Below are 14,961 nucleotides of genomic sequence, written 5' to 3'. Positions count from 1 at the left end.
GTGTTTGGCTGGACCACCTGGAGGAAGCTAAGGAGACACGAACTAAAGGCAGAGGGTGAGTCAGAGGTGGGATCCCTGGACAGGTATGAGAAGCTAGGCAAAAATGGGTGAAGTCTGAATAAATTTCACCCTATTCATATAATTACTGCATTAATAACCTTAGATAATAGTTCACATTACCATTTAGTTAATAGGATTGCACCAATGTTAAATTTCTTGTTTTGTTTTTATAGGAGACAAAGTCTCACTCTGTCACTTAGGCTGGAGTGCAGTGCTCCCTGCTTCCTGGAACTCAATTACTCAAGCAATCTTCCCACCTCAGCCTCCTGAATAGGTGGGACTATAGGCACACGCCACCATGCCTGGCTAATTTCTTTTACTTTTCTGTAGAGAAAGGGTCTACCTATGTTTCCCAGGCTGGTCTCAAACTCCTGGGCTCAAATGAGCCTGAACCTCCTGCCTCGAACTCTCAAATTGCTGGGATTATAGGCATGAGCCACCACACCCGGCCTAAATTTCTTATGTGCCATGGTACTGCAAAACGTCCTTATTGAGGGCAGCTGGATGGAAGGTGTATGTGTAAAATCATTTCAACAGTAACATTTATTTTACAACATGAAGGTGGTTATCCTTCCATGAGTGTAAAGTACAAAGGTAGGCTCATGGTGTTGTCAGAAGTCAGAACACGGGTTTTGGGGCTGGGAGTGCTGGGAGGGGCTGGGCATGGTTGGCTTTGTGATCTGGGGGCTGGTGTGTTCCATCTCTGAATGTCTTTTGAGCTATGCACTTACCCGGGATGTAAGTCATATCTTAATAAATTTTCATAAGTTTAACAAAAAATAAAACGAGGATGAGAAACTTGTTTGGGACCTCGGGTGTTTATCCAGCCATGAGCCCTGGCCCAGATGCTGCTAGAAGCCTGGAGGGAACTGAGAACATTCAAAGTAGAGGTGGCAGAGCCAAGGCCCTGAGGTGGGAGCACTGCTTGTCCCTAGCTGTGAATGGGGGGTCCTGCTCGGAGGCAGTGCTGTGTGCACTGCAGGGCCCACAGGTCCATGTCCACATTGTGGCTCAGTGCAGGGAAAGCCAATCTCAACCCCTCCGCAGTGTGGTCAGCCTGCCAGCAGGTGGCCAGCAGATCCTCCTGGGAAATTGTGCCATCCCAGGGACTAGGTGTGAGTCTCTCATCCACAAATGTGGTGCTCAGCAGCGGTGTCAGCCTGGTGAGCCTTGGTAAGGGCATGTGCAGGATGCTGAGCCTCTTCCATCCCCATGCCGGTCTCAAGGCCACCTGCTCCGTGGGCCCATCCAACAAGTGTGGTGGCTTGGAAAGAAGCTGGCTCCATCCACAGGGCATGCTGTTTTGCTCAACTCAGGACCAACGTCACCCTCCATAGTAATTCTCTTTGGTGGGAGTACTGGGAACATGAATAACAGATACCTTCAGAGTCTGAGCTGCTGAGGCCAGGGCTGCAGGGTGCCCTCCTGTCAGGAAAGCCTGCACTGGCAGCTGGAAGGCACCTGGTGGTGGCGCCTGCAGTGGCTGCCGCAGTGGCTGCAAGGCTTCGGGATTTGCCCGGCTTCTGTGAGGTGAATTGTGACAGTGGCAGAGCTCTGCAGCGCCAGGGTCCCCTGCATGGCCATACTGACTGCAGCTGGGAGCCCACTATACCCCTGGTGCCCTTCTCTTCCCAGGGCTGGGGTCTAGGCTAGGCCCCACTTGGCTTGGGAATTGTGCCCTGGAAGGGGGACACAGGCCCACAGGTTGGGACAGAGGTCCTAGGGCATGCTGCTGGTTGGCTGGGGCTCCCATGCTCACCTCTCTGTCTCTCGTGGCCTTGATGGGACTGGCCTCCCCATTGAATGGGATTTTCCAAGGTGTCTAGGGCTGCTGGTGGGGTGCCACCCTGGCTCCTTCCAGACGTGCCAGTCACTGGTCACCGAGAGGGCCAGATGCAGGTGCCCATGTTGCAGTGGGGTTATCTCCCGACCTCCCTCTTAGTCCTGATGGGCCTGGGCTGGGCCCAGTGTCAGGGTCCCCCTGGGCTTCCTGGGCTAGGCCTGTCCCATGGTCCCGTGGCTGCCCAGGACACATTCAGAAGGAAGATGGACCCAGCAGCTCTGTTTGAAATCCTCATGGGGGAACCAAGGGTCCCCCACATCCAGGTCTGTCGGGAGCTGGGGCATCAAGTTCCACTCCAGGAATCTCCAGGAACGCCAAAGTCCTCCCTGAGCCGGGGCCAGGCTGGGCATGTCCTGACTCCCGGGTGCCCCCAGAGAGTGGTCTGCTGCCCTGGGCTCCCCAGAAGCCCCCCTCATGTTCTTGGGCCTTGGCCTCATGGACAGCCCCACTAGGAGAGGGTGTGGGACGAGGTAGGGAAGCTGACCAAATGGGCTGCTGGAACTGGGCTGGGGGGCTGGGAAGGGCCTGCCTGTCCCCCTTGCAGAGTGTCTTCCTGCCATGTGAAGCTGGCACAGACCTGGGTGCCGAGGACCCTTGCTCGGGTTTGGTTGAAAGGAAACAGATGTGGTCAGTGTCTCCAGTGAGCCCATGCAGGCCTTTCCCATCCAGGCCCCACCTACCTGGGTCTCTGGAGTCCTCAGGGTCTCTCTGTGGCCCCGTGGTCTGACACTGAGGACACACCTATAGTCTGCTGATCCCAGAGGAAGGGGCGTGTGCCACCTGGTGTGGGGAAGCTCTCAGGGCATGGCAGGTGGCTCCTGGGACTGCCCCCAGGGTTCAGCCTGGTTGGGGGCTTCCTGCTACACAATCTTGTCCCAGGGCTGTTGGGCCTGGGATATGGCCCCCAGTCAGAACTCAGATGGGAGGGGCCTTGGCTGTCACCCAGCCCCCTTGCCACCTTATGTGGGGACGTGTCTCCTCAGTGGGTGACTGGGCCTGGACGTGAGTCACCCTCTGCCCTCCTGGGCTGCCCCATCCTGGGCTGACCATTCCCACACCTGGCTGAACTCTTGGCTCTGGCTCTGGGCCCAGGGTCCCACCTGTGCCCTCTCCCTAAATGCTATGGGGGTCAGAGACACTGATTCCCTTGTCTCCCTGGCTCAAGCCTTGTTGTCCTGGCACCCGTGGAGGGGTCTGCAGGAGTGAGGGGCCTCTGCTGCTCTCTGAGGCTGTCAGCGCTTGCAGGGAGGGGCGGAGGCTCTCAGGAATGGGTCTGGCTCGTCTAGTGCCCTTGAGGGCCCTGTGAGGGGGAGAGCGGGCCACCGTGGAAAGTGGGAGGGGGCTTGTTGGAGGGTCTTGCCCACATCCCCCTCCTGTGTGCACAGCATGTCCAGTACATACGCACTGAGCGCCTGCCCTGAGGACCGGTGGGCCTCCTATACTTTCTTAGAGTCCAGGAGGAAGAGGAGGAAGAAAAGGTGAAGAGGAAGGCCCAGGTAGTAGGGTTGGGGGTCCTGGGCACTCCCCTAGTATTGACTGCCCCAGAGGGTGACTCAGGAGGGGACCTGGTACTGGAGCCCACCTGGGGGTGGCAGGTCCCCATGCTTCCTTGTTAGTTTCTTCATAGAGGCCCAAAGATGATTAAGAACAGTGTCATCATCCAGGGCCCAGGTATGGAAGAACTGGTCTCGAAAACGTGCCCACAGGCCAGACCTGGACGTCTTCATGTGGCGCTCTAGAGACAAGGTGGGCATAAGGCCAGGAGAGTCCCCTGGGAAGGGTCAGAGCCCACACCCCATGGCCACTTCAGTCTCCCACTGGGCAGTGCCGGATCCTTTTGTGACCACCCCAGGGGTCCAGATGTGCACAGGAGGCTGTGGTTGCGGGAGCGGCCTGGGTAGGGAAGTGCTCACCACACTCCTGACTTTCATCTGGGTCGTGTGAGGGATGGGCTCGGTGTCACTGTGCCCCGCCCAGCCCACCTGGCCAGACCTCCCTCTGGGCCAGAACAGAGGATCATGAGGACTGTGTGAGGAAGTTGCCCTTGGGCTAGTTGGAGTTTGACCCCAGTGCTCCCCAGATCCCACTGGGCACATGTGGACTTACTCCTCTGAACCTTAAAGGCAGTGCTTGTTATCGGCATCAACATCTGTTCCCCTTCCAGCAAATATATGTCCCACAGGCGCAGGATGAGCCCGAGAAAGATCTGTGGGGAAAGTAGACACGGGAGGACCTGGCTCTTCCAGGCCAGGGCTGGTGGCTCAAGCTGCACACTGGGTCACAGTGACCAGACTCAGTGACCTTCCCCATGAGGGTCACCCGACCCCTCCAGGAGGCTAGGTCAAACAAGGTCTTGCAGCTCCTTATGGGGGGCACTCATTTCAGTGGAGAGAGGGGCTTCCTCAGGGCTTGCGGCTCCCCTGAGCCCTCCCAAATCGGGCCGGGTCTGTCCATGAGGCTGAGTTTGAGCCCTGGCCTCTGCCCTGGGATGACCCCTCTTGGGCAGAGGGTCTTGCTTGTATGTCCTGTGGGGATCCGCCTGAGCCTCCTGTGGGCTGTGGGTGAGCCGGACCCCCGGGCTGGGGAAGCAGGGCACTGCAGGGCAAGGAGGGTCCCTGAGCCAGGGTCTCCCTGTGCCTCCTTACCCCAATATTCAGCATCCAGAGAAGCCAGCTGAATGAGGAACACTGTGCGCACAGACCTTCCTTGTCCTGATGGGAGGAACAGAGGTGAAGATCCTCTGAAGATCCTTCCCCAAGTGCAGAACACTGGGTGGTGTCCTGGGCTCCCCCCAACATCTTCACCTTCTGGCACTCCCGGTGGACACACTGCCCTTAGCCCTGCTCTGCGGGAGCTGGGTCCCTATCCCTGCGCCTCTGTCTCCTCCAGAGCAGGAAAGCAAACCAACTCCCAGCCCATGGAGAACCCAACGTCCCAGGTCAGATCCTGGCTGGGACTCAGGCAGTCACCAGCCCCACGAGGGGCTCCAGCCCTCGTTCCTCCAGCCCCACAGGATGCAGGGCCTCTGGGGAAGAGCCGAGGGGACCATAAACTCACCAGATGCCACATGGTCTTGGGTTGTGACGTGGGGACCACACGCTCCTGATGGTCTTGGAGCCCCTGGACTGTCCCGCCATTTGGGCTGTGGAATCCTGAGAAGCCCTCAGCCCATCATGAAATCAGAGCCTTCTCCCAAGATGTGGAGCCATCAGCTGGAAGAGATGCGCAGCCGCAGAGCCCCCCAAACCCCGAAGCCTCCCACCCTCCCATCTAGTGACCCTACCATGTGGCCTTGGCCCTGGAGAGAAGAGGTGGGAACATCCCTTGGAGCCTGGCTGGAGGTGCTCCTGGAGGCCTCCTGGACCAGGGTGCACAAAGGGCAAGCCTGACTTTGAGGCCATGACAGAGGGCGGCCAGAACAGGGTGGGTGCTGGGCTTCGTGGTCACCTCCTGGAAGTGGCGTCAGGCCAGGGGACATGGGATGGGGAGATGCTGCCATCTGGGCTTGGTTGGCCCATTTGTGGGTACCAAGGGAAGCTGGAGCCTGGGCAGCTGAAGGGCAGGAGGACTCTCAGGGAGGGGAGAGTCAGCTGCACAGAATCAGAGCCGGAGGGCGTGGCTCCAGGACACAGAGGGCAGCCACAGGGAGGATGAGATGCCCTCTGCTGATGGGGATGAAAGGTGTCTGACTTGGGTTCTGGAGCTCAGCCCTGGGCTCCTGAGGACCCTCAGCAGAGACATCCTAAAGGCACCCAACAAGCTGGTGACACAAGGAAGGTGTCTTCACTGAAAGCCGAGATCACCTGGCCAGGGTGGCCATTCCCGGGTCTGACTGCATGAGGCCCTGGGGGCAGCTGTCCACCTACCCTGCAGGGAGTGCCTCTCACTGGCCAGCAGCTGCACCAGTGCCCAGAATGCATCCTCCTCAGGCAGATAAAGGAGGAACAAGGCAGCGACGTGGCTCAGGTCCCTGCAGTAGCCCACCTCCTGCAAGAGTCAGTCACTGTGGAAGGACATCACCTGGGAGGGCTGAGGTCACCTGGGAGGGCTGAGGTCACCTGGGAGGATTCATGTCATCAGAGAAGGCAGAGGTGACTGGGGAGGCTTCCTCTGAAGAAGAGGCTTCCTCAGGATGCAAATTCATTTTATGACAAGAGCTATGTCCATCGGGCCTTTCAGCACCTTGTCCAAAATGTCTCCTGATAGCACCGTCCTGCGTGTGATGCTGCCAAGCTCCTAGGCTTTGGGGCAGTCCCAGGAGGAGGGCGTCATTTCTTGTTCCAAGAAGTGGTGGTCAGGCCCAGGTGACACCAGGAGTCCATGCCCGACTCCTTTGTGTCTCAGTGTGACCCCTTGAGACCACCCCCTTGCTTGGAGGTTTATGCCAGCGGTGAGCTGAAGTCCTACCTCCTATATCCCCGGGGGTCACAAATACTAACTTTGAAAGAAGCAATGACACCCCCACCAGACATCCACACCCAGGAATATGGAAATATGGTCTGGGAATATAGCCGTGAATATGGGAATATGGTCACTGCCGGGAATACTCACCGGGTTATACTCTGAATATGCCAGGAGGATGTAGAATAGTTCCCGCTGCCTAAAAAACAGATAAAGGGGACTTTTGTTTCTTTTGTGCAGATGTTAGTTTCACTTTGTCTACAAAGCCTAACAACAAATCCAATTTCAGATTCAGGTGATTCACCAGATAAACAGTGAGCTCTTCAGGGCCTTTGACTATTTAAGAAATGTTTCAGTAAAATCCACATCTGTGAAATGCTAATAGTCCAATTGTACAGTAAGTTGACCGATCATTTTCCCTCTGATTTTTTTTTTTTTTTTTTTTTTTTGGTTTGTACGCACGCCAGTTCAGTCTTTGGGTGTACAGTTCCTCCGTGGTTCTAAACCAATGTGCAGAGTCTCCCGGCCACCGCTCCAGCCTCTCCTGGAGCAACTCCTTCATCCTCCAAGTCTCCAGGGTGGCCCCTATGCACCCAGCCTCTCCCCAGTCCGTCAGCCCCTGGCCACTCAGACCGGTTCTCAGTCCCTATGGTTTGGCCTTTTCCAGAATGGCCGACGTTTGGAATCCTACAGTGGTAGCTTATTGGGTCTGGCTTCTTTCCCTTAGCAAAATGCATCTAGGATTCACCCATGTTCGTGCAGGCATCACTGGCTCATTCCCTTTTCTCACTGAGTCTTCTACTGTTGAAAGGACCAGCCTTCCTCTCTGCATTCCCATGTTGAAGGTCGTTCCCTAAGGCTCTGTGTATGAGTGATGATGAATCAAGCAGTGTACGTGGCATGAAGGTTTCCTGTGGATGTCAGTTTTCTAATCAGTGGGTTCAATATCTGTGACACTTTGGTGACGCTTGGTTCAAGTCCATTGAGCTTTGTGAGCCACTGCCCAACTGGCTGCCAAAGTGGCTGTGCCGTGTCATGTTCCCAGCAGACCTGGATGAGAGTTTCCAGGAACCTGAATTCCCCCAGCATTTGGTGCTGTCAGTGTTGCCTGGGGAGGCTCGTGGGGCCTCCATCCTGCCACCCTCCCGTGGGTCCTGCCATGGGTCCCCGTGGGTCAGGGAGAGCACCTTTCACCATTGTGCATGATTTTCTTTGCTGCCTTCTATCTCTGCAGGATTCCCCTGGGTTCTGGCCCCACACGTTCCAGCCTGGCCTGGGGCTTGGAACCTGGGAGGTGCTCCATCCATGGTGCCGGCTGTTCCCTGGGCCATGAGAGCTCTTGAGAGCTCTGTCATCTCTCATGGGTGACCCTGGCTTCTGCTCCGGGGAAGTCCCCATCCCTCTGGTTCACTCCATCTCTGCTGGGACACTATGGCTCCCGTAGGCTTACTTGGTTCCATATCGATCCCTGAAGAAGATGTGGTTTCTTAGTGTCCAGTTCACGTCCAGGTCGATCTGGTGGATGTGTTCAGAGGATCTCTTGCCCTTCTCCTTCATGACCTGTAGGGCAGGGCCAAGAGGAGGAAGCAGCCTCAGAACAGATGGAAGACTCCCTGCCCCAAATGGCAGTCAGCCCACAGTCAGCACTTTTGGAAGGAAGGAAGGAAAGAAAGGTTTCCTTCCGCAGAAAGCTGCTTTTTGGCTTGTTTCTGAAGCTGGGGAGGTCTGTGGTTCCTATGTCACTGTCCGTGCTTAGGATGAGCATCTGACCACAGCACCCACTCCCCAAGCCTGGGCATGACGTTCCCTGCAGTTGGAGAACTGGGTCCTGACCCAGCCTGGCCTGTTTGTTGTGCTCTGGCTTAGTGTACCTTGTATTTTAGGGGGTTTTCGTCTTGACTTCCTGGATGTTCAGGAGGACTGACCACACTTGTCCCCAGACGTTCATGGGAATGCCCTTATACACTCGATCAATCAGCTGTGGGCAGAAAGTGATCTGGTGTCACAGGCCACGGGGCGACCCCAGCCAGGACCAAAGCATGAGGATCCTGGAAATCTTAGTGGTTTTGGCCCCATGATTCCTCGGTAGAGGTGAAATCAAGCTAGGACAGGGTCTCCCTTCCCAGGATTGGAAGAGTAGATGGGCACTCAGAGTCCTGAACTCTGATCTGGACCTTTTCCTTCTTTTGGGTCACCAGTAGGCATCCATAGCCCTGAGCTAGGGGTGGCCCTAGCCCTAGATTCAGATTCCCTCTCAGCAAGGTGACACTTGCACAAGCAGGCCTGTGGTCCTCTGGGTGAAGACACCCGCCCTCTGAGAGGCTACCGGTGCCAGGCCACAGCCATGGGTGCCTGTCCCTGTCTCTGCAGAGAGTGGTTCCAGGGACCTGTCCCTCCACACATTACTTTTTTGCTGTTCTGATATGTCTCCCATTCTCCCAGCATTTCCATCCACTTGCTCTTTCATCTCATCTCCCACCGCATTCGCTGTCAAATGAGGAATGTTGGAGTTAGCGGAGCTGCCAGGCTTCCCAGAGCCGCCTGTGGATGCTGGATCTTGGGCTCTGGAGCCCTGGTGGGACCCAGCTGGAGGGAGCCAGGGAAGGGCAGACCCTAAGGGCTGAGGGCCTTTGAGCACACGAGTGCCAGTGGGCTGGCTTTGGGACCCTGGGACGTGCCATCCTCAGGCCACAGACACATCAGTCTTAGGTCAGGTCCCAGCCTCTAGGTGGGGTCCTAACACAAGTGGGCAGCCACCCCCAAGCCACAACTGTGGTTCTCACTTTGGAATTTCATCAAACTGCCAGAGATACAGCAAACTGGGGTCAGGTCCAGCAGGGACAGCTGCCCCTCCCAGTGACAGCGTGTTGCCCCCACCTGCTACCACCCAGGCCCGCTGCTTCCTCTGCCTCACTGACCACTTGCCGAGTCCCCCTGTCCCTGGACCAGCACCCCCAAGGATCAGGCTCTTACCTTTGCCTCCTGGGCACTGACAGGGCAGTTCCGTCTCACTGTATTGCAGTCCAGGCAGAGCTGAGAACCTGCACAGGGCCTGGAGCCATCCTGGTCTGGGAGCCAATCCCCAGAAAGGACTGGCTCTGTCCCCATCCAACTCAGGGCTCAGCCCAGGAGAAGGCACAGGGAAGGAAGGACAAGGGCCTTTCTGTGCGGCTGACTCCCAGGAGGGTCCAGGACCTGGGAAAAGAGGGAGTGCAGGGCCAGCCTGGCCGAGGCTAATGGGGGCCCCTGGTGTGGGGGGCGGTCAGGGTGTAAAATGGGGGCTACCCCTCCTGGACTGGAAGTAATGCTTTGTGCTTGAGCTGAGAAAGGTCAGCCCTGAGATGGGATGGGGTGACTGGGCCCTGACAGGAGTCCCTCTGGGAGTGACCATGTGATGTGGACCTGCCGGGGTCTAGGGAGCCTGGCCTGTGACCTGCCCGGTGCACCCAGGTTGCACCGAGGGCCCATCCCACCTGACACTCCCAAGGCCCTTGCAGGGTTTGACCTCCCAGCATCCACCTGCCTCTCCCTGCACCCAAGCCACACACACTGCGTTTCAGAAGTGGCATGGCTCATCAGCTCCCTCCCACCCTACCTTTCCCAGGATCCTCCGTCTTTGCATTCTATGATCCCTGAGGGATGGGCTTCAGCCTGGGCTCCTCTTACCTGGCCCCAGATCCCTTCCCAGCACCAGACCCAGGGTCATTAGCCTCAAGATCTACTGCCTCCCTGGCCTCACTGTGAGATGCCCAGAACGAGGCCCTGCCCATCTTCTCCCCCATTCCCCTAAGGCCACAGCCCCCAATGTCCCCATGCCTTTCCCCCTTCCCCATGGGGACAGTGAGGGCTGTAGCTCTAGGGAAATGGGGGAGAACAGGGGCAGGTGGGCTCTCAGAGACCAGAGACCTGCTGGACAACAGCCCCGAGGCTGGGCCAGGCATCCCCTCACCCTGTGGCCACAACCCTTGGATCTTACTGGGGTTGCCTCCAAGTGGACAGGGCCAGACCCTCAGGCTGCCCCGCTCCTCTTGTGCTAACTTGGGGCAGAACTGCTGAGAGTCCAGGGGCCTGACCTAGCCCCCTCTCCATTCCCACTTGCTCCCTAGATGGGCCCCGCACCTCTGGCCTAACAGCAACCTTGGGCTGGACCTGCAGGGGAGCCAGTTCTGACCCTGGAAAGGAGGTTGGCCCGACCTGGTGAGACATGTCCTGACTCAGAAAGTCCTTTCTAAAAGCAAACCCGTCCCTGAGCTGAGTCAGGTGCTTTAGGGGTGAGGGGAGCACAGATGACTCACTGCAGAATCCTAAAGCGATCAATGTTGTTGTAGATTCCAACAGGCTCAGACCCCATGTCCTCTGGCAGCCCAGTTCGGTGTCCCTGTAACCCAGAGGGAGCCTTGGTGAGGGGTTCAAGGTAAAGGGTGAAAGGGCCTGTGGGTACTGGCCACTCGTCCCCACCCTGTGCTCCTAGGGACCCCAGGACCCTTTGACCAGGGCACACTGGAAGAGGCCTTCCTCCAAGGAGCAGACTGACCTGTACCTTCTCATAGTTCATAATGATGTCCTCTCGCTCCTCCAAAGTATCTGCGTCCTCTACCATGTCCATCCTGTGAGACAAAATCGTCTAAATGTTACACTGTACGTGAGACCTCCAGAGAACGCCTGAACTGCTTCCACCTGGCTCCCAGATGCTGCCTGGCTGCGTAACCCCCTATTCCACCACTGCCCTCAGGTGAAAATGGGCCAGACCTTTTACCCAGTGGCCCACACCTGCATGGGTCTCTGCAGTCTCAAGCCCCAAGCAGAGGTGGGAATCTTCCCAAGGACTTGAGAACAGTGGGACCTGGACAGAGAATCCTGTTGTCCCCAAATGCCATGAAATGGGTACACACCTGCCCTGGCAGATTGAATGATGCCAAGGTTGAAGGGCCCATGAGGGGCTATTCCAGGGATGTGGAGGCAGACTGGGGACAGGGACCAGAGGTCTCTGTACAATTGACCTCCTGGGATGCTCAGGGACCACAGAGATGCCCAGTTTCCTGCAGGGAACAAGATCTCTCCTGACTGCTCGGTTCTGCTCCACTCATCACTTGGGCTATCGTGGCTCTTCAGTCTCACCAGTGAAGCCACTTTAGGAACAACACCAGTTGAGCAGGAGGGTGTTTGGTTTGGGGGATGAAAATAATATACTGTCTCCAAAGCAGCCTCTGTGCTCATGGAAGCCACATCTCTCGGGGAGGGACTGTGGACTCCACCACTCTGAGCTGTCCCTACAGGAGGGGGCTTCATTTTCGTGGGTCACTGAGGAAGAACAGTGGGTCCTTGGTCCTGGAGAACACCTAGATGGACTGTCCCTCCTGGGAACACTTGGGACAAAAGGAGGGTGAGGCTCCAGAGGACCAGAGAAAGAAATACTTGGGGACAACCCCAGAACCTGGACCCCTTTGAACAGAAGGGAGGATAGTCTCCCTCTAGTCAGTTCTCCAGGGCTCCTTCATTTTCCACAGCTGCTCAAAGGCAGAAGGCTCCCCATACCACTCCCGGACAAGGGACCGTGTGTGCCCAGTGGGTCCCACAGGGACCATCAGGACCCAGCTTAGGCCACAGATGTGTTCTGAGGACCCTCCCCTCATTCCCACCCACAGTGGATCCATCCCAGTGGCTCTGCCAGGGCGAGGCTCTGCCCCATCGGGATCAGAAACCCCGGACAGATTTCGGATCTAGGGCAGGGGGCCTGCAGGGTTCAGGCCTGAAGTCCAGCATGGCACAGGGCAGGGCCAAGAGCAAAACCCAGGGTCATGTCGGGATTCCCAGGCTGGTTACCGCCTCTCTGACCCCAGACGTCTCGCCTTTCTAATGGTTACATCTGGGAGCCACCATGAGGACGAAAGAGACAATTGTCTACATGGGCAGCATAGAACAGACACCTGGTGAGTGCTCAGGGATGACCCTCCTTGGCAGGTGCCCAGAGGCCAGCACCACCCACACCATAGCCACTGTCCCCTAGTCAGCATGGAGGGAAGAGAGCAGGTCACACTCACCTGATTCTGATGAATCAGCTGGCCTGTGTTACGCCTCTCAGGGAGAAAACCTTTGAGTCCACAGAGCTGCTCCAGATACCACTGTGTGTGTGTAGCTGCTGTAGAACACAGAGGCAGGCCGGAGATCGGACGGGTGTTAAGCACCAGTGACATTCTGAGGTAAAGGCATGCATCACAATGGGGCCTTGCCCGGGTCAGCAGGGCCCAGAGTCAGCATCCTCCACTGCCTAAGGCATCATCATGCTTGTGTGCCATGTGTTTGCACACGTGTGTGCACACGTGTATGTAGGTAAACACGTCCGTGCACGCGTCTGTTGCTTCTCTGGCCAGGCCTGGCTGCCTCACTCATGTGTGCACCCCATTCCTTGTCACTGTCACCCCTGGGGCTCAGGGCCAGCATGAGAGCATCCATGGGTACTCCCTGACCTCAGCCCTTCCCGCCCAGGGTGGTCCTGGGATACACATAGGGGTGGAGGGAAGTGACTGCTGCTGTTGAATCTCAGAATAAAAATGCTAATACTATTACCTAATGATCTTTTTAGTATCTCTAATGGTCTTTTTAGTATCTCTAATGGTCTTTTTAGTATCTCTAATGGTATCTCTTTTTTTATTTCTGATATTTTAACTGGGTATTTCTCTCCATGACCCTTGGTTATTCCAGCTAGAGGATCCTGTGGGGAAAGTGCCCGGCACATAGTAGGGGCTCACTCTTCTAGACATGTTTTCTAAAATCTGGTTCATCTGTCCTTCCACCCAAGGCATCCTAGGGGATGCCAAATTCCAGGGGCCAGAAAGAGCTTGGGATGAAAAGACATTCAAGGGGAGCGTTTTCACCTGGGCTGAGCCTGCCTGTGCCATCCAAACCTGGAGCCTCAAGTCCTGAGCTAGGGCATCCAGATGACCCAATGCAGGGCCCTCCTGATTGACACTTACTCCCTTGTACTCATTAGCAACCTCACCCATCCTACTTTCAAAGCATACTTGGCCCTCATATCTGAGAACTCTGCCTCTGTGGATTCAGCCAACAGCAGATGGAAAATATTCAGAAAAGAAATTGGATGACTGTGTCTCTACTGAATATGTGCAGACTTTGTTCTTGTCATCATTCCCTAAATAATACAGTATCACAACCATTTACATAGCGTCTGCATTGTATTGTGTATCATAAGTAATATAGAGATGGTCTAATGTATATGGGAGGATGTGCATAGGTTATATATAAACACTAGGCCGTGTTAGGCTGGGTGTGGTGGCTTACACCTGTAATCCCAGCACTTTGGGAGGCCGAGGCAGGCGGATCACCTGAGGTCAGTAGTTAGAGACCAGCCTGACCAACATGGAGAAACCCTGTCTCTACTAAAAATACAAAATTAGCTGGGTGTGGTGGCACATACCTGTAATCCCAGCTACTCGGGAGGCTGAGGCAGGAGAATTGCTTGAACCCAGGAGGCGAAGGTTGCAGTGAGCCGAGATTGCACCATTGCACTCCAGCCTGGGCAACAAGGGTGAAACTCCATCTCAAAAAATAAAAATAAAAAACACTTGGCCATGTTATATCAGAGACTTGAGCATCCATGGATTTGGGCATCCCCGGGGACCCTAGAACTAATCCTCCATGGATACCAAGGGACGACTGTATAAACTTGCTCAGGAAGGCTTCTCATTGGAGGAAGGGCCCAGTTCAGGACAGACAAGGACATCATCCCTGGACTACTGTCCACTCACCCATCCATTCATCCATTGCCCCACCGCCCCACCCCCCCACCCCAGGACTGTCCCAGTGACAGCCCTAGCAAGTGGAGACAAGAAAAAAGACCGGCTGACATTGTCCAGCTTTGAGGTCTTGGAAGAAGTTGCACCAGTATGAGGATAGGGGGTAAGTTTCCTCCAGGATCCACAGAGCATATCAGGCATCCTCTGGTTGAGGAAAGGAGCCTGGCCTCTCCAGCAGCCACACAGGCCTGCAGTAGGATGGGACTGGGACTGGCCATGTGGATCATTTGGGCCTAATGAGGGGGAAAGAAAGACTGGGGGGCAGAGGAGGAGCATCGGGGCAGCTGGTGGCCCTAGGAAGGCATTTCAGGGAAGGGGTCTGGATTAATTTGTTTTCACACTGCTATAAAGAAATACCTGAGACTGGGTAATTTACAAAGGAAAGAGACTTAATTGACTCGTAGTTCAGGAAACTTATAATCATGGCAGAAGGCAAAGGAGAAGCAGGCACCTTCTTCACAAGGCAGCAGGAGGGAGTGAGTGGAGAACGAGGATGTGCCACACTTTGAAACCATCAGCTCTCCTGAGAACTCCCTCACTCTCAGGGGAGCAGCACGGGGCAAACTGTGCCCAGATCCAATCCCCTCCCACCAGGTTCCTCCTTTGACCCACGAGGATTACAATTCCAGATGAGATTTGGGTGGGGACGTAGAGCCAAACCTATCATGGTCTCAGTCTGTCTTGCAGCTCCCCGGGGCTGAGGCTGAGTGCAGATCTGCTGATCATGCTCTACAGCACCAGGGGCTCTGCCTGTGCGCCCCCATCTGCTGCTTCCTGGGGGTAGTGGCTGCTTCCTCAAGAGGAGGGTGAACCTGCTCTCCTGCCAGCATCCCGCTCCCCCAA

At 56.0% G+C, this 14,961-nt stretch overlaps 1 protein-coding gene across 2 annotated transcripts; it reads right to left on the bottom strand.

Annotated features, from left to right (window-relative positions):
- Window positions 1-440: 440 nt before the first annotated feature.
- On the bottom strand, window positions 441-12,484 carry LOC126938751 (TBC1 domain family member 3D-like). 2 transcript variants are annotated; one of them, XM_050763282.1, is made up of 13 exons: window positions 12,346-12,484; window positions 10,845-10,911; window positions 10,600-10,682; window positions 9,278-9,499; window positions 7,755-7,864; window positions 6,455-6,503; window positions 5,770-5,890; window positions 4,961-5,055; window positions 4,549-4,614; window positions 4,010-4,109; window positions 3,486-3,638; window positions 1,820-1,933; window positions 441-1,418 (listed from the first exon to the last, which is right to left on the bottom strand). In XM_050763282.1, exons 4-13 carry the CDS (start codon window positions 9,410-9,412, stop codon window positions 1,282-1,284), a joined length of 1,080 nt encoding a protein of 359 aa, XP_050619239.1. In that variant the 5' UTR covers window positions 9,413-9,499; window positions 10,600-10,682; window positions 10,845-10,911; window positions 12,346-12,484; the 3' UTR covers window positions 441-1,281. The 2 variants fall into 2 exon arrangements, 1 of the variants encoding a protein (XP_050619239.1); XR_007720163.1 differs by lacking the exons at window positions 441-1,418; window positions 1,820-1,933; window positions 3,486-3,638; window positions 4,010-4,109; window positions 4,549-4,614 and adding exons at window positions 8,176-8,282; window positions 8,711-8,791 and having other exon boundaries at window positions 4,978-5,961.
- Between the last annotated feature and the right edge of the window lie 2,477 nt (window positions 12,485-14,961).

The sequence above is a fragment of the Macaca thibetana genome, chromosome 16 (assembly GCF_024542745.1).
Source record: "Macaca thibetana thibetana isolate TM-01 chromosome 16, ASM2454274v1, whole genome shotgun sequence".
NCBI classification, from domain to species: Eukaryota; Metazoa; Chordata; class Mammalia; order Primates; family Cercopithecidae; genus Macaca; species Macaca thibetana.
Note: the sequence above shows the minus strand (reverse complement) of the source record. Positions and strands in the feature narration are given on the sequence as shown.

Bases quoted from the DNA above. Each gene is read 5' to 3' on its own strand.
- LOC126938751 (XM_050763282.1), bottom strand. From the start codon at position 9,412: ATGGGGACAGAGCCAGTCCTTTCTGGGGATTGGCTCCCAGACCAGGAT. The intron at 4,110-4,548 runs GTAAGGAGGCAC...CTTTCCCCACAG, and splicing joins TCTGGATGCTGAATATTGGG to ATCTTTCTCGGGCTCATCCT. The intron at 1,419-1,819 runs GTGAGCATGGGA...TCATGTTCCCAG, and splicing joins AGGCCACGAGAGACAGAGAG to TACTCCCACCAAAGAGAATT.